Below are 23,956 nucleotides of genomic sequence, written 5' to 3'. Positions count from 1 at the left end.
ACGCCTTCGGGGTAACTCGGAATTATTCATTTCAATCAATGATCCGGATTTCATCCACAAACATGAAAGTAAACTTTATGCCTTTAATGATAATTTTACATAAAATCAAGTATATATGTGGAGTCTATGGAAAAATATGCATGTATGTGCACTTTTTTTGTAGCAATTAGTCGCAATTCCTAGGTACTAGAACGTAGCACTGTCTCCCTATCGCCACTGGGAGGCGTGAAGGAATCACTTTTGTGGCAAATAATGGCGTCGCAAAAGACACGACTATGTAAAACTCACGCTTAATGAGGTAAGGTACAGTAACGACAAACGTGAGGTAGAGGAGGCTGTGTTGGTCTTTATTATTGTAAAACGTAATATAACTCAAATAACTGAACCCCAACAACAATAACCTTTTAAAACCATAGCTAGCTATATTGTGTCAAAATAGAGCTAATGGCTCAGACTTTTAGGCTAAAAAATTAGCTCATGCATAATCGATGGGAAAAAACACTTGATTAAAACTGATTAAAAAAAATAAATTTAATAGCTAATGATGAAAATACCCATTGTGAACTGGCTAATAAAACAAAAATGCTTAATTAAATCATGATAACAGAAAAAAATAGACATCGCTGTGAACTGATCAACTACACTAAAGTGCCAAATTATTCCACGACAAGTGAAAAAAGTCATCTGACATTAAGAGGTGACTAACAGGAACAAAAAATAGCCAAGAATAATTTGGGCGAGGGGGAACACACTCACATTGTTGACTGACAAACAAAAAAGACCAAGTTAGTTCAGCTCTACTGAAAAAAAAAATCACTTTATGAACTAACAAAAAATGCAAAATGATAACTCACTTTTTTTTATTCTGAAATTAACAACATGTGCTTCTGAGAATTGTTGAAAGTTCGACGCTCATAGTTTTTCAGCTGGCACAATGTATTTGCCAACATCTCTCTTTAATAACACCATGGAAGGGGAATATCTTGCTTCTCTGAATCTATTGCGTCATCCGACAATAAAAACGTGTTGCGGCTGTGCCTTACTCTTAAGCACTCAAGATCTGAAGTGCTGTTGACTCTTACATCATGTCGTCATCATGGAAGTTGAAAAAAGTAGTTGTTCATTCAGATAGAAGATCTGTTCAAACATGGAACAGAAGTAAAAAGTCATCATAAAAATAATTACTCAAGTAAAGTAGAACTCTTTTATTGGTTGCTTGGCTTCAGTCAGTTCGTTGTAACTCACAAATAAGGTTGCTCTCCTCCTCTGTCTCCTCCTCCTGTAGCCGCTTGTCTTTCCTCTTCACTTCTACTCCTTTCAGTTTTCCTCTGACTCGACTCTTAGGAATATGGTCCTCTTCCTCTGAGAATACATTTTGGATTTACTATCAAACATGTTGCGGGTAATTGTTGAGTCTGCGTGCGGCATCCCCAAAAAGAAACTGGGCAACCCTGACCCAATTGTTTCTGTCATATTCAGAGGTGAGATATTATGAATGTCTTTACTTAGTGGAAGCTAATATTTATTTATATTTAATATAGTGTTTGGATTGCACATTTTAAAAGTGTGTTTTTTTATCAGCTTACTAAAAGTCGCCTCTCGTGTGTGTATACGTGTAGTTATGTTTTCCTTGAGTTTAAAGTGAATTAGGTCCATGATAAGGTAAATAACGCGTATTTGGCCATTTTGGCTTTGTAATTACAATAATAATATATAATAACGATGTAAATTTATAATTTCACAATAAAAAATAATAATCAGATACTAAAGTATATTTTATCTTAACATTTTAGTTACCTTAAATGTGAATTAATGGAGTTTGCCTTTTATTTTGAGTTCCGAGTTAATATTGTGGCCATGATAATAAATAATTCCTATTTGGCTTCTGTGACTTTATTAATTACATCAGAAACTCTTGGAAATGTGGTAAGCGTATCACTAGTTGTGTGTGGGATCCCTCTAGTGGTATGCAAAATAATAATTTCTCAAGTACAGTTCAGTTGTATTCAACGTTTAAGTTCATTGTACCTTTTCTTTTAATATTCAACAGCAGTTTGTTTTCGAACATTTGTTTGGTTATTTTTAATTGAACTTGCATATGTAATACATTCTGTAGAATCAAGTATATATATTTTGGTATTTCTCTGTGTAAGCACAGTGTGGCTCACGGTGTTAGACATACACACACAATAATAATATTAGTGATTCCACAAAATAATCATTCATAACACTTGCAAGTGACTTCTTGATTGACGAATTTGCTTCCTTTAGTGTGTCTACAACAATTTCACTGTTGCATAATGCCGCGGTGACACAGTTAATTTTCCAACGAGGTGGCCTTTGTGATTTCAGGTGCAAAAAAGAAAACCAAAGCTGTTGACAATGAGCTAAATCCCGTCTGGAATGAAGTGAGTGCAGTACGCGGCAGCTGTGGGACACTCATACGTGAAGAAATGTTGACTTGATGAGTAGAAAAGCATCTTTGCTAAACAAATGTATCTTTTTTTTTTTCTCATTCCAGGCGCTGGAATTTGATTTAAAGGGTTTAGCGTTGGACGCGTCTTCATTCATCGACGTGGTTGTGAAAGATTATGAGACTATCGGCCATCACAAGTATGTGCACAACTGATGATTAAAAAAAAAAATGTGCAATGTTCACATATAGTTTTACAGGAGGACCTCTTACAAAAAGTAACTCAAGTATAATTGCTTTTGATATTGCTATATCACAGTTTTCCTCTGATTAACTCCATGTCAGAATTTATTTATTCATTGAACTAACAACATCAAACCCAAACGCCCCCCCCACCCCGAAAACTATATCCATTAGAAAAGTGTTGGGGATCTCGTTCGTAAAATTCCATTCTCAGTTTTAAATTCACGCGTAGCTAAGAATCTGTCTACCTGTGCTTCGATCAAATTCACCTAAATCGCGCTACACACCTGCGCCACAACTTAGACATGTTTTCACATGGTCTAAAGTCTACTCTACTTTTTGTCACTAAATTGTCAGATGCGCCATGGACAGGTAATAGAAAAAGACCTCGATTCATCGCAGGGGTGGGAAAACATTTTGATGGCAGGCCACAATGGGTTCTAAAATTTGACAGAGGGACCGAACCAGGAGCAGATGGATGGAATCCTTTGGTAACCTCACCTCATCGGAGAGAAAAAAAATATATTTAATTTTAAATGAAAGTGAAGAAAAGCATTACAACAATATATATGTCTTTGAAAAACCACAGTATTTAGAAAATAAAACATTAAGAAGGTTTATTAATTAAATTTTTTTCTAGTTCGGCGGGCCATATTAAAACGCTTAACGGGTCGCATTGTGGCCCCCGGGCCATAGTTTGCCCACGCCTGATCCATCGGAATGTCCGCCATTGCTTTTCTCTCACACCAATTCTAAAAATGAAAACAATCCACTGACCAACTGTTATATAATGAAATGAAACACCAAAAGCATTTAGCCGTCATGAAAAAATTAAACTGTTGAAGAAGGCAATTCTCACCTTTTAACTATATAAACATATGATTATAGTCCTTGAAGGCCTAAAAACGGTCATTATAAGCAACTGTAATTTTTTTCTCATGAGCACCAACGTCACTGTGAGCACTGTGACTGTGGCTACGTTCAGACTTGCAGTGTCCGCGAGCAAAAAGCATTGTTACCCTCTTCGCTGTGCTTGTAAGGAATGTTGCCTTAAAAGGGCACAATCACTGCTTTTATAAACTTCCCCTCACAGGATGCCACACCATCACACTGTGTGTAAATCATGCACTTTAGATATGTACTTCAGAGCGCTGTAATTTGGGGGTTTGTGCAGTTCAGACATTGGGGCGGGTATAAAACAAACAAGTGACCCATCTTCTGAACGATTCTAAAAATTCTGTCTGTCGCAGCATGCGCACTTAGAGATTTTTCCATGACCCCTGCTCCAGACGCATGACGGTGGGTTGAGCAAGAAGAATGCCTGTCCTGGCTTGTCATACTGGCACAGCTGAGAATTTGCAAATTGGATTTATTTGTGCCATGACCTGGATTTGAGGAAATGTGAGCCATTGTTTAAGATCAGCATCCATTTTTAACTATGCAGGAAATTTGTTGATTTGTGAAACATCACTAAGCCAAAACTGTGATGCGATTGAATCCAGGATGTAGCCCGCCTCTCTGAGCCAAAATCACCTGTGAACGGATTAAGAGTGTCGAAGAACACGCTTACCCAAAATGTTTGCAATTGCCTATAGATGCAGCTAAACAATATTTTAGATTAGACATGGCTGAGCACAAAAATACTCAAATAGTCAAATCCACAATTGCCAAATCACAGCAAAATGTGTGGGTCAGGGTTATAATAGTTTAATTTTGCGTATTACATATTTCACACATCAGGAAGTAGACTTGCTGCGTCAACGTTTATGAAAGATGGCTTTATGTGCTGTTTATAGCAGCAGAGTGTGTTTGAAGAAAGGGCTGAGCTGCTGCTGCGGTTGATGTTTTAAACACTTGAGGGTTCTGGATGTTCATCTAGTGTGCAAAATATCACGTTTGTTCTCTGACTGAATGGGACTAACTTCATAACCCACTTGACATTTTGAAATTGTTGCCGGAAAAAAAAAAGAAGCAGCTCATAAATGTCATCGGTAGAGTTGTCAAAAGTTTACTTTTCCTTGCAGCACTCCCACCGCTCTAAATTTGGCCACGCGGGCACGGAACACGACATACCTGTGGTGTGTTTTAATGGTTTCCATGCTTTGTCGTTTCTCAAACCATGTTTCCATCATCCTAAGCATGTTTATTAGATAGGAAATCATTTGAAGAAAATTCCATTAACTGCAATAAAACTAAAAACAAAAATGAGCTAGAAGAAAAATAGATTGTCTCTCTCTCTCTATTTAACTATAAATAAAACATACCATAATTCTAATGAAAATATTGTTAATTTATATCTGATCAATTCATAATTTTTTTTTTACACACAAGATTTTTTTTTTTTTAATTTTGACCTAAAAAAAAGTCTGGGCCTGAATGAAACAAAACATATTCAACCAAAAGAGTGTCATAAAAATGAAAAAGACACAAGACAGTAATGTGAATGAAAGAACGTAGCAAATGAGCAAAATGAACATAGTGACAATAAATAAAGCAAAATGATAATTCTGTATTTTCCTTCTGCTTCTGCTGCGTAAAAATGCTTTGCTTATGATGACAGTTGATTACAGTTACACGACACTCCGCCTACCAACGCTCATCCATTGAGAACGTGAAAGCAGAAACGAAACAGCAGAAAACAGGAACATGAGTGATTTCATCCACCCATTATCTGTACCATTTCTCCTCACGAAGGTCGCTGGGGGGTGCTGGAGCCTATCCCAGCTGTGATCGGGCAGTAGGCGGGGTACACCCTGAACTGGTTGCCAGCCAATCGCAGGGCACACGTAGACGAACAACTATCTGCGCTCACACTCATACCTAGGGGCAATTTAGAGTGTTCAATCGACCTGCCGTGCATGTTTTTGGAATGTGGGAGCAAACCGGAGTACCCGGAGGAAACCCACGCAGGCACGGGGAGAACATGCATGTGTGTGTATATATATATATATATATATATATATATATATATATTTTTTTTTTTTTTTTTTTTGTCAAGAATTTTTGGGGTTTGAAAAAAAAAAACAAAAAAAAAACCTTCCAGCTCCCCACTAAATTTCAATGTGTGTCAGTTATGCACAGATTTTTTATATTCGCGGGTTCTTATTCCTCGCAAATCGAGGTGTCAACTGTCATGGTTGGCAAGAGGTCCACCCTGGACCGGTTGCCACGCAGTAGTTTTGCAAAATCGGACTTTTGTGCCTCGAACTTTTGTGCCAAATAAATGAATCACATTTTGCAATCCATTGTGGTTAATAACCACACAGCACCATCGCAAAGGTGAAGAAGTGGAATGGGGAAGTGGAAGGAGTCCACACGGTTATGAACAATTATTCACACCATTTCCTCCCACTCAAGACCTTTCCCAGCAGACTTTTTGCATGCGTTAAAAGAAATGATTAACTGTAAAGATTCATGTTGAATTTCTCCCTTGCTTTTCAGGTTCATCGGCTCTGCAAAAATCTCACTGAGGGACTTGGCCAGTGGCCACGTGCGATCGCTCCCGTCCAAGAATGTGCCCCTGAGCAATGAGAAGCAGCAGCCATTTGGGGTATCAAAGTGCTTTTAAGAGTAACCAAAACAAAGGGAATAACAGAGGATATGACAGCATAAACATTTTTGGCTAATGTTAGCATTTAATCAGTGCAGGGAAGACCTTCACTTATAAACATGATTCAGTTAATAAGACGTCTGTTTACTGTTTAACGAATATATCCATCCATCCATCTTCCCATTTTTGGGATATCAACTGATATTTCACCTTGACAGAGTGAACCTATGTTCTTGACAATGTAACGCTTGCTCCACACATATTTTGAAAAGTTGAAAGAATGAATTATTATGCAATAATCCACTCTTTTAGCCTCTATTGAAGAAAGTCAAAATGCAGGTCGTAATTGTCACTGAAAAGCTCAAAGGGCTTCTTAGAGGGGCGGTTATCCATTTATGACAGGGTGGACATGAGGACACCAAATGCACTTTACAGTAATATTCACCACTCTGCACATTTTGATTAATTTAATATTTGTAACTTTTTTTTTTTTTTTGCAGGCAACCATTAGTTTGCTCATCGGGTATGAACCACCCGGGGAAGCGCCGGATGGCGACATGTCTCATGTGGACAACGGTAGGAAGTGCACTTAAAAGTTAGGTAGACGTCTATCAGCAATTCTGCTTTCATAAAAATTTCACTTTTGATTGAAGGCGTCAAGCAATACAATTTGATAGTTCTGAAACAGCTGATATTTAAAATTTAGCCGTATTATCTTTGCAAAGGCAGAATTGGATTTTTTTTTAATATTGTTTTGCATAGACTGTGTGGGTAACTTGGTCAGGATATGAATCATTTTTAATTTAACTGTAAATGTTTGGGCTGTACCTGTACAGCGAGTCGGCGACTAGAATGTATGTTGCCTCAAATAGTGTATTTATTCCATGTTGACCCCAGCCGCCGACGAGGAGGCTGATGAGGGGGATGCCAACCTGGACATAGGTGATCATGCGGGAAGCCCGGCGGGTCCGTGTACGGCGTTCCAGCCTGGGAAAGCGAGCCACAAGCCGCTCCGCATTGGCCGCAAGAAACACAGAGCCCTTACTAACAAGCCGCAGGATTTCCAGGTATTGTGCTGGAGTGTCAATTAAGGGGGGGATTTGTAATCACTTGAATGGCAGCACGCGTAAACAATAAAAGATTGTGATATAAGATAACATCAGTGATGCACTTAAATTTCTTGGGAACTGGAACTTAACCAAAGAAAAATAAAAAATTAAAAAAGAGAAAGAAGCATATGTCAGCTTAAAGCTTCTATCTACGTCCAGATTCGAATTCGGGTCATCGAAGGCCGGCAGTTGCCTGGCAACAACATCAAGCCCGTGGTGAAAGTCAATGTCTGTGGCCAGACGCATCGGACGCGAATAAGAAGTGGCAATAGCCCCTTCTTTGATGAGGTACTCAGTTCATTTAGAGACATACAAGTCAATTATCCATGTTTACTTTAAGACTTAAAATGTTTGCTACAATTTTATATTGTTTGCCTGTACTAATGGTCATTTTTATTTTATTTATGTTTTGCTTCCCCTTTAGATTTTTTTCTACAACGTTAACATGCTCCCTTCAGAGCTGTTGGATGAAAGTGTCAGTCTTAGGGTGCGTACATTTTTTTTAATTATAGCATGTTTGACAAATGAATAGCTAATTTGAATTTAATTCAATACTGTTCTTTTTTTATTTGCAAAGATTTATGATTCCTTCTCCCTCCGAGCTGATAGTCTAATGGGCGAGTTCAAGGTAATGCAGTGGAAAATATTTTTTTTTCATTTGGAATATTACTTTTATGGAAATTTACATTTACTTTTTATTAGAATTTTTATTTTTTATGGTCATACATGCAGTACGTCACATTGGCACATGAACATTTTTGGTGTGCAAAAGAAATGAACACATGAAAGTATTAAAAAGTCACTATTACAAGTGAACTCGGATTTTAAATGTACTTTTTTCCTTTTAATGAACAATAACGTTAAATCTCTTTCTTCCCCAGTTGGATGTTGGCTACATCTACGATGAACCCGGTGAGGTTTTGCCATTGAAGTGTTTTAATTTTTTTCCTATGTCTACAAAGTGTAAATTATACACTGTGTTCAGGTCATGCCATACTGAAGAAATGGCTGCTTCTGAGTGACCCCGATGATTCCAGCTCTGGCGCAAAAGGTTACCTGAAAGTCAGCATTATCGTGGTGGTGACTGGGGAAGAGCCGCCGGTGCGTGTATATCCTCCGAGTATATCAAGAAATATACGGTATTCAAATTGGTCACTAGATTAGGTACATGTGCAGGAGTGGCAGATACAAGATCTTAATTAGTGTACCTCATTAGAAGGTCAAAATGTAATTTGTTTTTATCAATACTTGCATTGGATGGGATTGGATTGAATATTGTCGTGATGCATTCTATCTAACTGCATTGAAATTGGTCCTGCCATGCAGACTGAGAGGAAAGAGCTGAGCGAGGATCAAGACGACATCGAAAGTAATCTTCTGGTACCGGCAGGAGTCACAATGCGATGGGCCACGCTCAGCCTCAAAGTGTTCCGTGCCGAGGACATGCCACAAAGTATGTAAACGGTCACGTATGTACAATTCCGTACCAGTGTGTTGTTGGTAAATCTATTTCCAAAATGTACAATATTGTTTTCTCTTCTCAGTGGATGATGCATTTGTTCAGACGGTGAAGAACGTCTTTGGCGGAGATGGAGACCGGAAAAACTTGGTGGATCCATATTTGGAGGTCAGCTTTGCTGGAAAAAAGGTAATTAAGTCAAAGTCTGAAGTTTTGTTACACCTCGCCTTGGCACGGAAATAGTTTTCATTTTTTTTCGTTTTAGCTGTGCACCAAAACCATTGAGAAAAATGCAAATCCGGAATGGAATCAGATCATCCACCTCCAAGTCAAGGTACAAAATGTAGCGTCGTGTAGCAAGTGGTATCATGAATCTTTAATCTCCTCCATTCTCCTCCGCAGTTCCCCTCCATGTGTGAGCGCATCAAATTGACCATATTCGACTGGTAAGGAGTGAGCAAATTCCTCATGCCATGACATGGCAGCTGTCGTGTGACGTGCCAACAACGCGCTCTTGGCAGGGACCGAGTCAGCAAGGACGACGCAATCGGAACAACATACTTGAACCTTAGCAAGATCTCATCCGCTGGTGGAGAGCTTGAAGGTAAAGCTTTTTGTTGTCATAATTTTGAAGAAATATAATACAAGCAAGGTAATATGACGCAAATGAGTTTCGCTCTTTAAAAACAAAAAAATAAAAAAAACATTTATATACTGTATAAAAAACTGTATATTCCGGATATTAAAATAATATCACATTTATTTAAAAAATATATTTATGTATAGTACTGCATTTTCTTGAAAATATGCATCTAAAATATCTATGCAGTGCAATAATATTAACATTCTATATTACAATAGTTACATATAGTATTACATATGCGTAGCTCAATGTAGATGTTTTATATGAAATTTAAAAAAAACACTATAATACGTGACTATTACAATTATAATTTTTTTCAGAAAATGTGATCAAATTTAATATTGATGAAAATACTATAAAATTAAATCTACGACAACTAGTACTATTAATAATGATAATCATGATCATAATGACAAATATTTAAAAACAATAATAATAATTGTCGAGGATTTAAAAATATATACATATTTTTTTAATAATTGATATATTTAATAATTTATGTATAAATTTAAAATATTGTTTCATTTTCAAGCAGACACAGAAGGCGAACTTTGCAGCATGTCTGAAAGTACGTAAGAAATTGTGGGCACCAGATTAAAAATATTTTGGCTTTCTATCTCAGAAACCTCTTTGTTATTGTGTGTAAATGTGTGAGTGCACATGTATATCTGTGTGTGGCAGGATTTCCCAAAAGCTACTTAACCGATTTCTGAAAATTTTTCATTTTAGTGATTGATTGCCATGACCAAACTGTTTTTTAACAAGAGTTAGATGTGTGTCGCTTTATACACATCTGCCCTAAACGCCTCCTTCTTGACTCCATGTCTGACTTCTCCACCATGTTTCATGGAAATCGGTCATGTACTTTTTGTTCTAATCTTTTTAAAACACTCCCAACTGGTGGTGGTCATAAGATATTGTGAAACATGAATAACCGCAGAAAAAAAAAATATTATTGAAACTTTACGAGAGTTGTTAAATGTCTTGTTTCATTTTCAAACAGACACACAAGTTGAACATTGCAACAGCCTGTCTGAATGTACGTAAGAAAGGACCAGTATTAAGACCTTGCCTTTCTGTCTCGACGATGTCTAAGTTATTTTGTGTATTTATGAATATGTGTGTGTGCTCATCGTAGCAAGTCCTGCAACAAGCGAGACTGGTTTTCTGCCAACTTTTGGCCCTTGTTATGTCAACTTGTATGGCAGCCCAAGGGAGTTTAGCGGACTCCCTGACCCGTATGAGGAACTTAACCATGGCAAGGTAGGGAAAAAAACTAAACCAAATCTCATCTCCGCGCTGAATGTTTTGATGATCTCCCATTTGAAATTCTGCACGGAACTTGATTGCACTTGCAGGGTGAAGGTGTCGCCTATAGGGGGAGGGTCCTTGTCGAGCTGTCCACTATGCTGGATGGAAAGGTGGATAAGAACATAGACGATATATCCAGTGATGATATCCTGGTGACACAGGTATGATTATTCAAAAAGAAAGCTCTGTTAAAAGGGACGTCTTACGGCCCCGCATTCCTCCCACACGTACAAGTCTTTGAGATCTGTTGTTTAGTTTTTCCATGTTGCGATGTGCTGAGGTGTTTTTTTTTCCAGATCCCACACTGTGCCCCCCCATATTTGAGCACAGTTAAGGAGTTGCTTTTCCCCGCCTCTCTTGAGTCGTCTGGTTTCCAATTCTTTTCTAAGAAAATAGTTCGGCCATTGCCTTGTCTAATCGAAAAAGGTCCTTTAGTGCCATCTGGTGGCTTCTTGAGGCAATTAAAAAACCTCAGTTAGTCCTGGATTTTCGCGGAATAGCGGTGAAACACTAATGCAAATCACTATCCTGTCAAAATCAAAAGCAAAGCACAGCTTCAGTCAGAGCACAGATATCAGAAGATGTGCAGCATATATGTGAGGGGGTTGTCTATTAATTAACACGTGTAATTCTGCAGCTTGATGATGAAGAGCTGCATCCAAATCCACTGTTTGTATATTTTTTTCACACTCTTGGCTGATAGATGCGGCTTGCCTTGTCTTTCATTGACCCTGAAACATTATTACACTGACAAGATAGCAGGAACTCACTTCCAATTGTAATCAAAGATGTCAAACTGGAAAGTTACAGTGAGTGTGCCCATTTTCAACCTCTAACGTTGCCACATCCTCCGCTCTTGCCTGCAGAAATACCAGCGAAGAAGGAAGTTCTCTCTCTGCGCCGTGTTCCACAGTGCCTGCATGCTCCAAGAGCCAGGCGAGCCCATCCAGTTTGAGGTCAGCATGGGAAACTACGGCAACAAGCTGGACTCCACCTGCAAACCTCTGGCGTCCACCACCCATTACAGCTTTGCTGTATTTGACGGTACGAGTTGTTGCAGACCTGCATTTGGTACCACCACTCTCAAAGAAAACACACTTATCGTTTCAGTATAAGAATTAACCAGAAAAGGCCTTCCAGGCCCAAAATGGCCCACCGTTGACTATGCTGAGACTTTAGTTATTCCCTCAGGTACAGAACCAATATGTATTTTTCCTGCTCTCAGGTAACTTCTACTACTACCTGCCCTGGGCTGACACGAAGCCCGTTGTAACGCTCACATCCTCCTGGGAAGACATCAGCCACCGTTTGGACGCCGTCAACATTCTTCTCTCTGTTGCGGAAAGACTCGTAAGATTAAGGCACAATGCGTTGGAACAACACGTCAAGGCAAACGTCGCTCGCTCATCATTGCTTCGTTTGTCATTTCAACGTAGGAGCACAACCTGTCCTCTTTGAAAATGGCCATCCAATCCAAGGTATCTGAGGACCGACTTGTTGAAATTTGGCTGAAACTCATTAGTCACTTTCTGGAGGACTTGAATAGGTAATGGTTTACGGATTTATGCGTATCTGATATGTATAATTTGCAGGCATTAACAAGTTTTTGGGCACAGTTTCCAGCTTCCAGAGGTGGAAGGTCAGCCCAATGTGACTGCGCTGGATCTCCAAATAAAAAACACGCGTGACACAGCGCTGGAGAGCCTCCAACAGATGGCTACTTGCATGAGAGAGGAGGCCACGGATGTCAAGGCAACTGTCAGTGACATTGAAGACTGGCTGGACAGAATCAAACAGCTGGCAGATGAGGTTCGAAAAGATGAAGTCATATTGCTTGCCATCTGTTTCTGCTCTCTCACTCGCATCTTGCTCCAAATAAGAGGCAAAGTGTGCTTTTTCCAGCTGTTCATCTAACAATGAATGACAATATCGTGTGTGAATGAAACTCAACTATCCTATTTTTTTTCTCAAATGTGTAAAATGCTTCTGACAATCTTTTTCCAGCCTCAGAACAGCATGCCCGACGTGATCATCTGGATGTTGAGAGGAGAGAAGCGCGTTGCTTTCGCCCGCGTCCCGGCTCACCACATTCTCTACTCCAACTTCAGCGAACATGCCAGTGGAAAATATTGCGGACGCACACAGACCGTCTTCATGCAGGTATCCTGACAAGTCACCGTTGCACTGCTGCGTGTTTCAAAGCTTCATTTTCTCCCCATTTGGATGTTTTTCAGTACCCAATGGATAAAAACAAGGGTGTCAAAATTCCTGTTCAGCTGCGGGTCAACATGTGGCTCGGTCTCTCCGCGTGGGAAAAGAAGTTCAACAGCTTCTCTGAGGGAAGCTTCAGTGTATACGCAGAAATGGTAGCTATGGCTTCTGATTAGTGTTGAAAATGTCCGTGAATTCCTTTAAAAAAAAGTCAATGAGACATTTTGCTTCATCACCTCGCAGTTTTTTAGTTTTTTTTTTAATAAATACACATTGATCCAGCCGTCTCTATGCCACTTATAAATGTTTAACATATGTATCATCAATCATGGATTAGTTTTCGGCTGAATGTTGAAACGTTTAGCCCACGTTGAAAGAAAAAGTTTGTATGCCCCTACGCTTTCGCTAGGCATTGTTTTCCAGATTAAATATGCCTATTGTCTCTCCATAGTATGAAAACCAAGCCCAGTTGTTCGGGAAGTGGGGACCCAATGGTCTGGTGGGTCGCCACAAGTCCTCTGACGTGACTGGAAAAGTGAAACTCAAAAAAGAGCGCTTCCTGCCACCACGCGGATGGGAGTGGGAGGACGACTGGTTCGTCGATCCTGACCGCTGGTACCTCATGTTATGTTATATATTTTTTTAAGCTCCCAAAGGAAGGTCCACTAGTTTAATGCTAACTTATAGTGCCAAACGCCATAGATGGGCTAACATAAGCAAAAATGCTACCTTAATTATAAACCTTCAAATAACTGCTATTTGAACACACAAAGGGCAGCAACACATACAAACAAATCATACAACAATACTCACAGGTATAGGCCGACTCTATTTTTTCTGTTCTTGTGCAGCAACAACTTTTAGAACTGGAGTTGAGTTTTTACTATATATTTACATACTGTAATGGGGAATTTGCATGTTTCAGCCATTTATTGAACAGTTAAAGCGCACCCTCACGCAGGAGCTGCTGTTGTCCACAGCTCACACTCACACTCAGTCTCGTTGATGTACCACCCATCCCGGCACCGCCTCTTAAAGGGACATGTACATCACACACACAACAATACATGTTGCATATGCTAGCGATTTTGGGTGGTGGTCACATTCCTAACCACTCGGCCGCCTTGGGTTCTTGTTATGTTACACGACTTGATATCCGCACCTTTTGCACTCTTTCCTCTCTTAATTGTCAGAAATCATATTTCACTGCACGTTTCAGCCACCGTAACCAACGGCGAATACAATCACAAGAAATAGACACAAAGACATTTCAGCTTCCAGCAGTGTTTTAATCTGAGCAGGTCTCTTGCCCTCCCTTAGTGCTTTCATTCTCCCTCCAGGGCTTGTGTAAATAGTTTATCATGGCACACTGTCTGAGTCACAAAGCCTCCCATCAACATGTGTGCCTCTGCTGCTTTTTACAGCCTGTTGACAGAAGCCGATGCGGGCCACACAGAGTTCACGGATGAGGTTTTTCAGAACGAAACACGTTTCCCCGGTGGAGAGTGGAAACCTGCTGCGGAGCCCTACAGCGATGTGGTATACAATACCCTCCAATGCGCACACGCACACTCACATATATACATATCGACACTCATTCAACCTGTGTCAACACTATGCGAATAATGCAGGTGAAGATTACGAAACAAAAGCCTCATCTCATTCACGCCAAATTCCACTTTTTATCAGTTTACTCAGCGCTATTATGTCGTCACTCACGCCACCAAACCCACTGTGACTTTTTCGCACGGCTGCAGCTGGCCTCAGAGGTTTGTGAACGTATTAATACCATTCAGCCCTGTTTTTAGTTTTACTTCCCTAACTCATAAGTCTTGACGCTCTAGGCTGCTGTTTTTAAAGGTCATATTAACTCATGATGTGCCACACAGCTAAGAATAAGCGATTCAGGCACAAAGTCACATGCAGGGAAAGATACAGAGTACACGTTCTAATCTTGTAGTGTACTAATTAAAGTTGTATTGTTTTTTATTGTATTCTCAAAGTGTAGTATGAGTACCACTATTAGTATTAATATTCAAACTGTGCATAATGTTACAAAATAAATAAATAAATTTGATGAAGAATTTACTGTACGTATGCTATATCCGTGTTTTGGATGTGCGCCAAAAAGTGGCTCTTACATTTTTCAGTCAAACGACACAACGGATAAAGAACTGGCAAGCTTAATACCCGCTGCACATTCAGATTCAAATTAAGTGATTATTACAGACTATTAGATTGAGTGTTTATGAGGTAATCGAGAGAGTCTGTGTCTGCATGCTATAGAATGGCGAAAAGGCTCAGAGCCCCTCAGAGTTCGAGTGTCCCATTGGGTGGACTTGGGAGGACGATTGGAGTTTCGACAGCAACAGAGCTGTGGATGAGAAAGGTATCGTATAACATGATGATGGGGTTCCACTGTTAAAAATGTGTTAATATGTTTTTGGACTCCAGGCTGGGAGTACGGAGTTACCATTCCACCTGATGACAAACCCAAAACCTGGGTGGCAGCGGAAAAAATGTACCACATCCATAGGAGGAAGAGGCTTGTTAGACCCAGAAGGAAGATATCTGATAAACACATCACTGATGTAAGCAGCACGTGATTAGCAATTTAGAAAAATGGCGCTCAAATGGTCATTCTTGACTTTTCACGTCTTCAGAGGAAAGAGACAGGGGAAGGCTGGGAATATTCCTCTCTCATCGGCTGGAAATTTCACCGCAAGGAGCGCTCGTCCGACACGTTCCGCCGCCGACGCTGGCGAAGGAAGATGGTACCATCAGACCGAATCGGGGCATCCGCCATCTTCAGGCTGGAAGGCGCCCTGGTGAGTTGAGTCATTCATTAAACACTTCATACGGTTACCGTATATATTAACATATCAGTATAAAACAAATGCGTGAGTAGATTTTTGTGAAATATTCACAAAATTAGTTTTTACACTTAAATGGTTTCCTGTTTAGAATTTGTGTGCCGTTGAATGGTAAATTTTATGCAAGCCAGCCCCTTTCATTGAAAAATATTGTAGCATGTGGTGTTTGTTTTTTTTTTGCTTCAAATCCTTTGTTGTTGGGTTTGAATACTGGATCTTTTATACATGCATTGAGAAATATTACTAATTGTATTATGACAAGTGAAATATATTAAGAGCACGTATTTTGCACATATGCACGTATTTGGTGCTTATTTAAAATGGCTTTTTACATCTGCTTAGGAAGTGCACATTCTATCTGGCCCCCAAAGTAGCACGGATAAAAAAATGTGGCCCCCTCCGGTATTTACACTTCTCATCCCTGATCTTGACAGGGAGCATTGCAATACTCACAAGATTATATTCCTTATCTATTAAAAAAAAAAAACAGCTGCTATTACCTCATTTTAATGAGCAGTTGTGATTTTCTTCTTAGTGCATATACACGTGCATTTATTATACTGCCCCCTGGTGGCCAGAAGGAGCTACGAAATGACTACATGAACACATTCTACACAAACTTTTAATTATTTACATTCTATTTAACCGTGGTAATATTATATGTGTTATTACTGTAAGTATTCAAAGTGGAATTTCCATTCATTTATGGGGAGGTATGATTTCAGATATGCGTGTCACTTTTTTACATTTTTGCCATTAATAGCTCTCTCAGAATGATCACTAATATGTTTGATACAGCTCTTGCGTTGGATCTGTTTAGATAACATTACAAGTCTCTCTTAATTGATTCATGAATCTTGTATACCAAAACAATAATTTTTCATGCGGCTGTTGCCACCACAACATGAGGTACTTGATCCTGAGTCATATTTTTTGAGTTGGTGATTCACTTGTGACTTCCTGTTAAGTTTAAGGAATCTTGTTTTTTTCCAGTTTGACTTAATACATACGAAAAGTTCCTTGACTCACATCTCTCCCTACGTGTTTTGTTGACAGGGGGTTGACGTGGACGAGAAGGCCAGTAAAACAGATGCTGCCAAACTATTTGGCGCCAACACTCCCACAATTTCCTGCAATTTTAGCCGTGAGTAGTCAGAGTCAGATAAAGCACATGACTGATTAAAGGCCTTTGTGTTTTTTTATTTATTTATTTTTTTTATGTACCACTTCCTGACCAATCCCGTTGTAAGATAATACAAGCATTATACCCAACCATGTTGTTGGGTTATATTGTATTGTGCTTAGTAGTGACTCATTTGAAAATGCTCCTTTCAGGGTCTTACATTTACCAGCTGCGAGTGTACGTGTACCAGGCGAGGAATCTTTGTGCCATGGACAAGGACAGCTTCTCAGGTGAAAAGGCCAAAATGAGAATGATTCATTGTACGAGTCAAGAGCAGAGTGCAAGAACAACAAATAAAATCACAATTGAAATACTGTATATAAAAAAAATAAAAAAAATTAAAAAAACGGAAAATATACAAAAACATGTGATATGTATTTTTTTTTTAAACAAATCCAAATTTGGACAATTAAATCTGGAAACTATTTGCTTTTATGAAAACAGCAACAATAAAAAGGAAACCCATATGAATCTAATCATATAACTTTTGTTACTATGTTCCCTTTTGTTGCCGATTAATTGCTCTTGGCAGCTCCCTAGTCGTCACAGAGACTTAAGCATGTCCTCGTTGGCTTGTCCTATGCCAACTGACTTTGTCGTGTGTAGATCCATACGCCCATGTGTCATTCCTTCACCTGAGCAAGACCACAGAAGTCATCGGTGCCACTTTGAACCCCACGTGGGATCAGAGTCTCATCTTTGATGACATCGAAATCTACGGGGACCCGCAAACCATCGCCCGCAACCCGCCAGATGTTGTCCTGGAGCTTTACGACAGCGACAAAGTGGTGCGTTTTCAGAAAGAAAGTCGTCAACCATGGACCATGATTAGACTTGTTTCCGAGTTTTTTATGTCCTCCAGGGTAAAGATGAGCCCATGGGTCGCTGTATGTTTCCCCCAGTTGTCAAACTCAACCTCAGTGCAGATTCTGGCAATAAACTGCAGTGGTACCCAGTTACCAAGAAGGGACGCAATGCTGGAGAAGCACTGCTGGCGGCCGAGCTTCTACTGAAGGACAAGGTAAACACATGGACAATGATGAATAACATTCACTTGCCAGGTGTTACGGGCTTAACATGTACACGAGTGTTGCTGGCGGCCTCTATTCCGTTTCATGACACCTTGAATGAAATTGGGTGTGAATTCAAAAACTGCCAAAGAACAACCTTCATGTCGATTAAGTTTGTAAAACGATATGTAAGATCATATGCTGTGCTCTTTCCTTGCAGGCGAATGAGGGAGATCTTCCTTTGCCTCCTCCTCGGCGAGGCGAGAAGCTCTACATGGTTCCTCAAGGAATCCGGCCTGTTGTGCAACTTACCGCCATTGAGGTAACATCTTTCACTCCTACAGTTATGATAATAGTTAAAATGATCAACAAATATGTCTTTTCTTTTTTATTGCCAGGTCTTGACGTGGGGCTTGAGGAACATGAAGAGCTACCAGCTGGCCACGGTCGCTTCTCCCAACTTGATTGTGGAATGCGGTGGCGAGATTGTTCAAACGGCCATCATCAAGAATTTCAAGAAGAACCCAAACTTCCCTGGATCTGTGCTGCTACTCAAAGTGGTATGAACCTCTGGAAGGTTACTAAAAATGCATCGCCTGCTTAATGCAAACAAATAATACAAAACACCAAAGGAAATCGTCATGATTTTTTAAATTTTATGTCGTGTTACTCCAATGTTTCATATTGGAGTGCAGATTTGTGTTGTGTTGACATTCTGCCATTCGGACTTTATTGCTAACAGATGTTTTTTTTCAAACTGATGTATTTTAAGGGTGTAAAGTGATCATAATTACATACATGTGTTGGCAATGCCACGAGGAGGAAACGGTCGCGATGGCTAGACTAGGGGTGGCCAAGCTATTTGATTGGTGGGCCACAATGGGTTCTAAAATTTGACAGAGGGGCCAGACCAGGAGCAGATGGATGGAGTGTTTTGGTCACCTCACCTCGTCGGGGAAAAAAAATCAGTTTAATTTTAAATGAAAATGAACAAAAGCATTACAACAAAATATCTGGTTTAATCATTTGATTTTTTTCAAATTTGGCGGACCATACTTTCGGAGAACTACCCTTGCATTAAAAAGTACATTTTCCACAATATTTCCTCTTCATGTAGCATGTTGTTTTTCAGCTTCTCCCCAAAGAAGAGATGTACACTCCCCCAATCGTCCTGAAGGTCATCGACCACAGACCATTCGGGAGGAAGCCGGTGGTGGGCCAGTGTACTATCGACTGCTTGGAGGACTTCCGTTGCGACCCCTACCGAGTCAACAGTCAAGTCTGCATGTCTGCCAGAGGTAAGCACACGCGCATGCTTACAAACGCCACTATGTGCCACGTTATTCACTGCTTTTCACATCCTACTCACATTCCAGTGGCAATGATCGCAGCTGCTCAGGGTGATGTTGTCATAGACATCGAGGAGAGGCTGATTGTCAAAGCTGAGGTGAATTGTAATGCACTCACACACTTATGCAGATTATGATTGATTTATTAACCTCTGGGTCTTATATGACAGGTTCCAACTGACAAGGTGAGTCTTTTTCTTTCTTTTTTAAAAAATCCAGCAGTATCTTGACTTTTGAGGGCCCCAATTTAAGAGATTTTCGAGTTGTCCCTTGGATAATTGCTTACTTTGTGTTGTGAGACAAAATTGGAGGAGGGGGATAGCATGAGATATTTTACTTCACTCTATGGCTGGAGTGAACTGACATTAAATTGATAAAAGAAATACTTGAGCAAAAAACCTTTCAACAGCCACAGTTGCTGATGCTGTTTCAGATGTTTTTTGATTGGTACAACCAGTCAAACACACAAATAGCTATCCAAATAACTTAATGACCCAGGTCATTTTTAACCTGCTGGTTCAATTCAATAAAAAAAGACTCAATTTGGGGACCTGGAATGGATTAATGGCATTACGATTCATTTCATTTGGTGAAATGAATTTGCTATGCGACTAACATGAGCTGAGTCACGGAAGGAATTACACTTGTAAGCCAAGGTAGCACAATTCAGTTTTCACGCCTGTCCTGGCTTTTCAAATATTGTAATTCATCTCAATTGTGCAGGAAGAGGAAGCAGTGGACTGGTGGAGTAAATTCTACGCCTCAATTGGACAGCAGGAGAAATGCGGGCCTTACCTGAAGAAGGGATATGACACATTACAAGTGAGGACATGAATGCATTCAAACATTATGATTAAATCTTTAGCACCATTTGCATTCAGTTTTGAACAACACAGCCAGTGAGCCTGTCGCTTTGACTTTGAACTCAGAGTACGTCCAAAACAAAAATGAACGGGAACAATTATGCTGTAATCCAATAATAATGAAATGAGATTGAGACTTCCTTTGATTTTTCTAGAATTACATTTCTTGGATATGAATGGCTACCTATATCAGAATGACATGAAGAAAAAGAAGAGAAATGGACGGCTCATAACATATTCAGCATGTTAAAGCATGTCTCAGTGTTGGTCACCAGTCAGATGTTGTGCACATATATCCTTCACTGTCCAAATACTTTTGGAGCTAAGTGTATTAATGCTTCGACAGGTGTATGACTGTGAACTGGAGCAAGTGGAACAGTTTCAAGGACTCACCGATTTTTGCAGCACTTTCAAACTTTCTCGAGGAAAGACAGACGGAGAGGAAAACGATCCCTCCGTTGTGGGAGAATTCAAGGTGAGCTCGCCTGTGTTGCGCATACAAACAAATTAGTTACGAGTCTGGTCAAGGAATTAAATTGTTAATTTGTGTTTTTCTTTTTCTTTTTCTTTTTTTTTGCTTGTTAACAGGGCTCATTCAAGATCTACCCGTTGCCTGATGACCCTGGCGTGCAGGCTCCTCCCCGACAATTTCGAGAGCTTCCCGAAAGCGGGCCTCAGGAGTGTCTAGTCAGAATCTACGTGGTGCGCTGTATTGACCTGCAGCCCAAAGACACAAATGGAATGGTATGCTGAAGATTGAAACATTATGATACTGAAGACATCGCTAATATTGTTCTCCTTCAGTGTGATCCATATGTCAAGATTTCACTGGGGAGGAAAACTGTGGATGACAGGGATAACTACCAACCAAACACTCTCAATCCAGATATTGGAAGGTGAGTCAGCGCAATAACCAAACTATACAGTATGAACTTTTCTTACCTTGTTTAGGATGTTCGAGCTTTCTTGCTACTTGCCACAAGACAAGGATCTGAAGATCGCAGTGTACGACTACGACTTACTGAGCCGGGATGAAAAAGTGGGCGAAACCGTCATCGATTTGGAGAACCGACTGCTGTCCCGTTTTAGGTCCTGCTGCGGCTTGCCGCAGACTTACTGTGTGTGAGTATCTTTGTGCTTTAAGTATATGGGCGTGACTATGAATATCTACATTCATATCCTGTGCAATGTTTCTCACTTTTTTGCTATGTAACGTTCATCCCGCTGCTATATCACGTTTTCCTTAAGCAATCTGTTTATTACTATGTATTTACTTACTGGAATGCTTTTGAATGTGGGAAAGGAGAGCCTTACTCCTCAATGCACTTTTCAGTCATTTATTGAGTGTAGAGACGATAATAAAAAAACAAAGACAAAACTTAATTATCGTTTTTTTTTTTCATTGCAGCTCTGGTATGAATCAGTGGAGAGACCAGTTGAAACCTTCTCGGATCCTCCAAAACGTGGCCAAGATTAGGGGCGTTTCTCCTCCACGCTTTGAAGGAGATGGAAGCGCTCTGTCTTTTTCAGGAAAGCAATACAACCTACAGGATTTTGGTATATTCACGATTCATGACGAGCAACCCGGCTTGTCTGTGTGCTTTCCATTAAAGCATGTCCACTCTTTGCAGAAGAAACCAATCCCACTCACTCCCACCTTGGCCCGGCCAGAGAGAGACTGCCACTGCATGTCCTCAGAGACCAGGGCTTGGTACCCGAGCACGTGGAGACCAGAACCTTGTGCAGCTCCCACCAACCCAACTTGTCCCAGGTTAAGAGCCTTTGCAGAATGTTCACTTTACAGAGCAATTTTCACAACACCTAAGTCAAACACACAATACATTGGATGATAACGATGTGCTTTTTGTTTAAAATGTCTTTTTGCACAAATACAGGGACGGATTCAAATGTGGGTGGACGTGTTTCCCAAGAGCCTCGGTCTGCCGGGGCCGCCGTGTGACATCACGCCACGGAAAGCCAAGAAGTATGAAACTTAAAGGGGTTAGTGTTGAGTGATTTAGTAAAAGATAAAATACTGATTATTGTGTTATCTTTCAAACAGGTACTTCTTGCGTGCCATTGTTTGGAACACAACTGACGTCACAATGGACGAAACAAGCATCACAGGGGAAAGCATGAGCGATATCTATGTGAAAGGGTATTATATATTATTCATAAATAGAAAGTTTAGACATATAGATATTTATAAAGAGAGTTTTTGTACATCCTGCTTGTGTGTGTTTTGCTCATTTCTTCTACTGTGTCCTAGATGGATGCCAGGAATGGAGGAGGACAAACAGAAGACCGACGTTCATTACAGATCCCTGGACGGCGATGGGAATTTCAACTGGAGGTTTGTCTTTGCCTTCGACTACCTGCCCGCGGAGCAGCTGTGCGTCGTCTCGAGGAAAGTGAGTGAGAACGTCCAGCCGGAATGGAACTGTGTGTCCACTGTGCGGAGGTCAAATTGTCCAATTGCACTTCCTGTACTGTGCTAGGAACACTTCTGGAATCTGGACAAGACTGAGTTTAGGATTACTCCCAAGTTGATAGTACAGATATGGGACAATGACAAATTCTCCTTGGATGACTACTTGGGTAAGAAAAGATTTGTCCGTGGGAAATTTATGCCATGAAATTTTGGAGTGACAACTAATGCAATGCTTGTCCACAGGCTCAATTGAGCTGGACTTACTCAATCTAATCGCCCCTGCGAAGACCCCCGAAAAGTGCAGCTTGAAAATGTTGCCCGGAATGATCGGCTCCAACTCCTCCAACAAGTCCGTCTTCAACTCACTCTTCTCCCAAAAGTCCGTTCGAGGCTGGTGGCCGTGTGCCATTGAGCAGGACGGGAAGAACGTCCTTGGCGTATGTTTGAGCCCATGGTCTTGTGGCATTTTAGCATGTTTCAGAAAGAGCACAAAAGCAGTGGAAAAAAGTAAAAATGAAATGAAATTATAATGTAATTTTTTTTCACACTATGTCAAATTAATCTGTTTTATAGGGGAAAGTAGAAATGACTTTGGAAATCGTGGAAGAGAAGGAGATGGAGGAGAGACCAGCAGGGAAAGGCAGAGAGGAGCCCAACATGAACCCAAAACTGGAGCCACCCAAGTGACTATCCTTTCGGATTTGTTATGTTCTTCTTCACATTTCCTTGACCATGCGTAATTGTCTCCTAATCCCTCTCTGCCAGCCGTCCTGATACGTCGTTCTTCTGGTTTACAAACCCTTGCAAGACCATGAAGTTCATCGTATGGAGAAGATTCAGATTGCTTTTCATTGTCGGGATCCTACTGCTGCTCGTCTTACTGTTCCTCGGGATCCTTTTCTATTCTCTACCTGTAAGTTTGCTCTTTTGATGTCTTTATCCAAAATGTTAGCCATATGAGTGCAGAATTTGATACTGACAGTTTTGCAGATATTCTCGGCCTGGATGGAAAATATGGAAAATATTCATATGCAACCATTAATGATTTTTTTTTTTTACATTTGTTTCCACAGAACTATATTTCCATGAAGATTGTGAAGCCCTTCTCCAAGTGACATCAAAAAGGGCCTGTCCACAATTTTAATGTAAAAGTGATCAGAGCTGTTTGCTTCGTTTGCACTATAATTGACAGGTTTTCCTCCCATTTCAAAGTGTTTTGCATTTTTTAATAAAATGTACATGTTGGTCTTGTAAATTGTGTTCCAACCTTGTTATTTTAATAAAATATGCCAGTTATTTTACTCAACT

The 23,956-nt window shown here is 40.1% G+C and overlaps 1 protein-coding gene across 5 annotated transcripts; it reads left to right on the top strand.

Annotated features, from left to right (window-relative positions):
* The first annotated feature begins 1,339 nt into the window (after nucleotides 1-1,339).
* On the top strand, nucleotides 1,340-23,954 carry myofl (myoferlin like). Of its 5 annotated transcripts, none has more exons than XM_088305123.1 (55): nucleotides 1,340-1,481; nucleotides 2,353-2,408; nucleotides 2,522-2,613; nucleotides 6,098-6,206; nucleotides 6,707-6,782; nucleotides 7,104-7,273; nucleotides 7,475-7,603; nucleotides 7,740-7,802; nucleotides 7,893-7,943; nucleotides 8,197-8,227; nucleotides 8,301-8,416; nucleotides 8,642-8,768; nucleotides 8,860-8,963; nucleotides 9,040-9,108; nucleotides 9,177-9,220; nucleotides 9,296-9,378; nucleotides 9,953-9,985; nucleotides 10,421-10,456; nucleotides 10,556-10,680; nucleotides 10,776-10,889; nucleotides 11,595-11,772; nucleotides 11,954-12,078; nucleotides 12,165-12,274; nucleotides 12,345-12,537; nucleotides 12,733-12,888; nucleotides 12,963-13,094; nucleotides 13,391-13,554; nucleotides 14,364-14,478; nucleotides 15,226-15,328; nucleotides 15,394-15,530; nucleotides 15,603-15,767; nucleotides 16,869-16,956; nucleotides 17,148-17,225; nucleotides 17,602-17,783; nucleotides 17,858-18,016; nucleotides 18,226-18,327; nucleotides 18,404-18,565; nucleotides 19,138-19,303; nucleotides 19,382-19,452; nucleotides 19,525-19,539; nucleotides 20,078-20,176; nucleotides 20,564-20,692; nucleotides 20,806-20,961; nucleotides 21,022-21,113; nucleotides 21,169-21,339; nucleotides 21,626-21,774; nucleotides 21,849-21,988; nucleotides 22,113-22,201; nucleotides 22,280-22,375; nucleotides 22,487-22,628; nucleotides 22,716-22,815; nucleotides 22,892-23,085; nucleotides 23,222-23,331; nucleotides 23,414-23,561; nucleotides 23,722-23,954. In XM_088305123.1, the coding sequence occupies exons 1-55, from the start codon at nucleotides 1,394-1,396 to the stop codon at nucleotides 23,761-23,763; spliced, it is 6,174 nt and encodes a 2,057-aa protein (XP_088161249.1). In that variant the 5' UTR covers nucleotides 1,340-1,393; the 3' UTR covers nucleotides 23,764-23,954. The 5 variants fall into 5 exon arrangements, with proteins under 5 accessions (XP_088161249.1, XP_088161248.1, XP_088161251.1 ...); XM_088305122.1 differs by having other exon boundaries at nucleotides 9,950-9,985; XM_088305125.1 differs by lacking the exon at nucleotides 9,953-9,985.
* Nucleotides 23,955-23,956: the final 2 nt, after the last annotated feature.

The sequence above is a fragment of the Idiotropiscis lumnitzeri genome, chromosome 9, assembly GCF_059441095.1.
Source record: "Idiotropiscis lumnitzeri isolate Australia: NSW breed Sydney's pygmy pipehorse chromosome 9, RoL_Ilum_1.0, whole genome shotgun sequence".
In the NCBI taxonomy this organism is placed as follows: domain Eukaryota; kingdom Metazoa; phylum Chordata; class Actinopteri; order Syngnathiformes; family Syngnathidae; genus Idiotropiscis; species Idiotropiscis lumnitzeri.
This window is presented reverse-complemented; position numbering and strand designations above follow the sequence as displayed.

Coding starts and splice junctions, on each gene's coding strand:
- myofl (XM_088305122.1), top strand. CDS start 1,394: ATGTTGCGGGTAATTGTTGAGTCTGCGTGCGGCATCCCCAAAAAGAAA. Junction 9,221..9,295: donor AAATTGACCATATTCGACTG/GTAAGGAGTGAG, acceptor CGCTCTTGGCAG/GGACCGAGTCAGCAAGGACG. Junction 9,379..9,949: donor CGCTGGTGGAGAGCTTGAAG/GTAAAGCTTTTT, acceptor TTCATTTTCAAG/CAGACACAGAAGGCGAACTT.